Source organism: Vigna radiata, chromosome 6 (assembly GCF_000741045.1).
Source record: "Vigna radiata var. radiata cultivar VC1973A chromosome 6, Vradiata_ver6, whole genome shotgun sequence".
NCBI classification, from domain to species: domain Eukaryota; kingdom Viridiplantae; phylum Streptophyta; class Magnoliopsida; order Fabales; family Fabaceae; genus Vigna; species Vigna radiata.
In genome coordinates this window covers 30,921,335-30,926,716 of record NC_028356.1, presented here as the reverse complement: position 1 = coordinate 30,926,716, position 5,382 = coordinate 30,921,335, and the positions used below count along the sequence as shown (strand labels likewise).

At 34.7% G+C, this 5,382-nt stretch overlaps 1 protein-coding gene across 2 annotated transcripts in view; it reads left to right on the top strand.

Annotated features, from left to right (window-relative positions):
* The first annotated feature begins 922 nt into the window (after positions 1 to 922).
* LOC106765323 (AFG1-like ATPase) overlaps positions 923 to 5,382 on the top strand; it is a 14,406-nt gene continuing 9,946 nt past the window's right edge. For both annotated transcript variants that reach the window (XM_014649901.2, XM_022782441.1), the window contains exons 1-6: positions 923 to 1,270; positions 1,437 to 1,573; positions 1,746 to 1,882; positions 2,112 to 2,257; positions 2,987 to 3,066; positions 3,177 to 3,434. In XM_014649901.2, the coding sequence (XP_014505387.1) occupies positions 1,144 to 1,270; positions 1,437 to 1,573; positions 1,746 to 1,882; positions 2,112 to 2,257; positions 2,987 to 3,066; positions 3,177 to 3,434 (885 nt within the window). In that variant the 5' untranslated portion in view covers positions 923 to 1,143. The remainder of the gene's footprint in view (positions 1,271 to 1,436; positions 1,574 to 1,745; positions 1,883 to 2,111; positions 2,258 to 2,986; positions 3,067 to 3,176; positions 3,435 to 5,382) is intronic.

The following is a 5,382-nucleotide window of genomic DNA, read 5'->3' as shown; positions in this document are numbered from 1 at the left end:
GTCTATAATAAATATGTATAAGATGGTATATAACTTACAAATAATGTTTGATAAAAATGTGTTTAACATTATAAACCAACAAAAACAAAGTTTTATTTAATGTTGTACCTTTTTATTTTAAATTATGTGTTACTAAAAAAGAACGAACTATGTGTTAAATGCTTAGTACACGAAACATGCCTGAATGGTCTATAGCGTTTAAAACATTAAATGTATTGTATTTCTTTGTCTGTGGTGCTTTGTTTCTTTATTGAAAAGTTCTATACTAGAAAGACATTAAGAGATAAGAAAATACTATTGTTCTTTAACTTTTATGCTCTAAACAAGTCGTACACGCCATCTTTGCTAAGTTGTTCTTCCAAGATACAACTTAACACGTGATTTCGTACCTAAAGACTACTTACTCTCACCGAAATCAAGTCTTTGAATAACGAATCTTTATCGAATATGACTTTGTATTGAAATTATGCATTCTTTGAGAGCTTTTATTATGTACTTATTTTTCAAAAACACCTTTATTATATTAGTATATTTAGAAGTAAATTAAAACACTTTGTTATGTTGAACAATCTAGTCAGGTATACTAGTAATGAACTAAGAATGAATAAACTCGTCTATTTAGGTTGAATAGTTTCTAAACCAAGAGTTATAAAACTAATTGTAATCTTTTAAAGATTAATAAAAGTATTTAAGTTTATCTTTAAGGAATAACCAAACCTAGTTTTATTGGTGTGAACCAATATAAATATAAAAATAAGTTTGTGTTCTCTTTCCAAATAATAACTAAAACATAAGTAATTCAAAATTTTATAAAAACTGAAATATAAAATATAATATCTAAATTTATAATAAAATCTTATAAAAAAAAGTAGTCTAAACTTTTTAAAGTAGGTATCTTTCCTTCTCATGGTCGGAGAAAAAAAAAAGGCAGAGCAAGTCCGGAATAATATTAATGTTGCACTTTCCAATTTAGTTTCTCCGGTGAGGGAAGCAGCCACGTCACTCACATACACGTTATTTCTTCCTTCTCAACTCCTCAAATCGTGTCTGTTATTACAACCACTTTCTGATGAAATGCAAGTACAGAAGTTCATTCACTTCTGAAAACAAAATCTCTCTCAAAAAAAATAAAATAAAATAAAAATGAGAAGAATATGGAATCTTCTCTCCAAATCCAAACAACTAGCAGCGTTTTCAAGCCCAGCCTCCAAGTTCCGCGTCACTGCGTTTTGCTCTTATTGCGATCAATCGTATCGGCAGAACCGTCCAGGTTAATCTCTATTCACATTTTCAATTCGATTTCAATTTCATTATCATAATCATCGAAGCTCTGTTGTAATTTGATTTTAGGAATTAACCGTTAATTAACTTTGTTTTTCAACTTTTGAATGGAATTCGTGATTCGTTAATTTCTGTGCGGAATTATTGCTTTCCAGGGCCGCTCGTTCAGTACAAAAGTCTAGTTGATCAAGGGAAGTTGCAGTATGATCCTTACCAAGAGAGTGTTGCTTCAGAGCTTGAGAGTTTGCTTGCCAGGTTGGAGCAGTATGAGAAAGATATGGAGGAGTATCATGTATAATTGGAATTGGATGTTCAGTTACTAATTCATTTGTTGCACTAACCAGCATGTTTTTCTTTTCTTTTGCTGATAAAAAAAAAGCTTTTCTTTTCTTTAAACTTATTTGTAGGCTTGGTTTTTGTTTGTTTGTGTATGTGATTTTTGAATCTGTCCTCACTGTTGGTAGGTGAATCTAGCTAATTGGGAGAAGCAGCGGGAGAATGAGCGGCGGAGACTTCTTAAGGAGGAAGTTGAGCTGCACCAGAAGGATGAGGACTGGTGGAAGCGGTTGAACAATAAGCTTACTGAAAGATGGACATCCCGGTGAGTTCTGGGTTAATTTAACATGGTTTTGATTAAACTGGACGCTTAAGACGATGCAATTTCACTGTTTCTATGGATTTTCAGTGATGGTTGTAATTTCAAATTCAGCTTCTGTCTGTTCACCGCTGATTTGATTTCATTTTCCTGTCTTGGTTAGAATGTGTTCTTTGATTGAAGCTACTTGTATTGTGACATGTATTGAAGCTACATGTTCTTTTCCGTGATTCAGGAAAAGACCTGCGAATATGGAGCCAGGGGTGGGAAAATGGGTATCGTATCTTAAACGTGAGAAGAAGTTGGATTCACTTGTTGGTCGTCGTCCAACTGCTCCCCCAGCTCCTAAAGGACTTTACATATATGGCAATGTTGGCAGCGGTATTTACCTTCTTGTACTTTTCTTCTTTTGGATTGTTATGGTTACCTATAATGTAAACTTATATCAGGATGATTTGATTTCTAAATATGAATTATGGACTTTGAGACATACATTGCACTTGGTTATTACACTAGGGTACAACTGATGTCAAAAATATAAGACATCCGGACACTATACACATACACACATATTAAATGTGACCAACATTACAAAAGTCTAATTGAGAATTAAGATTCATATATTATCCTCAAAACAAGTTATTAAAATAGATTTACAATTTCTAATATGATGAGTCTCCAGAAAATACTAAGAGGCATCATCATTGAACTAAAAAATCCAAGAGAACACCCTTGCCAATGTAGGCAAGGCCTAAATGTAGTCTCTAGTTGCAACTCATCAAGGGATAATTTAGCAACTTCTACAATTTCGTACTTATCAAAATGGAATTGTTGAATAGAAAAATGGGCACTTTCTACAACAAAGTAGAACACTCCTTTTTCAAAATTATGTTCCAATAAAATTTTGGGGGAAAGCCAGACTTATTGCCACTTATTTAATACCTTTTCCTGTTTTGTCATTAAAAAGTTCAATGTAAGTTCTCAACTCATTCTATCCACACAAAACTCATACAATTAACCTTCCACCTAGATTTCCTATCTATCATAAATAAACACACATACAATATCCAACTCTTCTCTAACTATATTGGTTCAATTCTAATGTTGAAGGGAAGACAATGTTGATGGACATGTTCTATAGTTCTACTAAAGGAATTGTAAAACATCGAAGAAGGTATCACTTTCATGAGGTGAGTCTTATATGTTGCTTTCTAGAATGTATGCACCATCTTACTTTTCTCAGAGCATTGGTAATTATTATGAACATGGTGTTGAAAACAATTCCTTCACTAATGTGCAGGCCATGCTCAGAATTAATGAACATATGCACAAGATATGGAAGAACCAAATGGAAGAGAAGCCTTTGCAATCGGGTGTTGCTGGTTGGATTATGAGTCTTCCATTTGATATGAAAGCTAAGGAGTGGTTGGCTGCTGAGGAAAGATACAAGCAAGAGATGCAAATAAAGAACATTCTCCCAGCTGTAGCAGATAAATTTTTCCTGGATGGAGAAGAAAATGAAAAAGGAGCTAGCATTTTGTGCTTTGATGAGATACAGGTAAAGGAAAATTCATACATTTTGGTATAATGAATTGTGAATTCCTCATATTTGTATCCTAAATTATTGTTTCCTTGCCATTATTCATCAAACCTTGATTTGATCACTTGGGGGTAATCGATTTTATACACTTGTTGTAATTTGAGATAATATTTTTAGAATCTTCCTATTTAGAGGAAATACATACATAATCTTTTATTTTATTTTATTTTTCCTAGTTTTCCTAGTTTTCCTATTTCTCCTTCTTAGGAGAACTAGATTATTACAAATAAAGGATATGAGAATGTATTTTTCATCATTGAGAATAATAACAAGTCTTATTTTCAACTTGGTATCAAAGCTCTTAATCTTGGGGCTCGATTCTGCTGCAACAAGTCGCACCGCCGCCACTGTCCGACCAGCGCTGTTGCCGCCGTCGCCGGTTGGGGTCGCTGATAGGGTAGAAAGGTGCACCCAACACCGGTGATCACAACGCTGGAAGTCGCTCTGTGAGAGGAGCCGCCACACGCCGCCACCGTCGTCGGCACGTGTAGCCCACGCGCCCACCTCCAGCGAGACTCACTCGCCACCGCCGCCACAGACAGGGTCGCCGGAGTCCCCTGAGTCTATTCCTAAGGTCGGTGACGACTCGTTTGGGCTGTATTTGAGTAGATCTAAGTTTTAAGTTTTGCTCTTTTTTCTCAGTGTGACCCACTCGTCGTCGTCGCCACAGAAGAGCCAGAGCCTCTTGAGTCTGTTCCTAGGGTTAGTGACGACCCGTTTGGCCTTTATTTGAGTATATATGAGTTTGAAGTTTTTGCTCTTTTTTCTTGGGTACGGGATGTCTGAAGAAAAAAGTATTCCTTTGGAGGGTACCTAATGACCTACCAAATATAGGAAGTTACTCTTGGTTGGATGGTCCAAATTACTTACAACGGATCCAATTTATTTTAAGGATTCTCAAGGGTCGTTCAAAACTTGATCACAGAGATGAGGAGGACTAGGACCAGACGACACTTATTTTTCAATTTGGGGCAAGGAAGATTTGTTAGAATTTATGATTGACAGATACTAATGAATGAGCAATAAACCAATTTCCAAATAGTAAAGCGGAAGCGTACCTGAAGACATTGGGAATAATTAATGAACCTGAATTAGTCTATGATCAATCTGAAATAGTCTATGATCTTCCCTCTGTAGAGCACCTTTAGTTCCCTCTAGATTTTCTCTTTTGATGGGGATAAAGAGAAAGAAACAGGAATTAATCGTTGTGCTCACAGATGGGACCATGACCCCTTAAATAACCTCTAACGGTTAATATTCTTTAGTTTCAATAATTATAATTTGGCCCCTTCAACAAATTATAATTATTGCTGGTCTCTACACAATACCTTTCATGACAAATATACCCTTAGCTATATTTATCTTAATTAGATCACTTTATAAAGTTGGCTAATAAAATATAATGACCCTAACACATTTAATATTTACTTATATATATGTATATAAGTGACCCAAATTGCTAACAGTCTCCCACTAGTCACAAATATACATATCCATATAAATCCTTACAAATGTGTTAGACTTTATGAGCTCAAAATTGCCATTATATACCTTGAGTATATCTCAAGGTCCTGTCCATTGATTATATCCGCATGTAGAACCAAAACAGTTTTAATTGTAATAATCGCAACCAAACCAACTGTGGTCACTAATGCTGACAGAACCAAATGACATGGATACATCATGAAATGTGTAGCATGAAAAGTTACATGAAGGTGATCTATACATGTATATTTTCAGCTGGTCCTTACTTTATCTTAATGAGATCAATACATTAACCTTAGCGTACAAAATGTGATATCCGAAAAATAAATCAGAATGTATGCATACATGAAAACCAAACATAGAACACAATTGTTAGCAATTTGGGTCACTTATATATATATATATATATATATATATATAT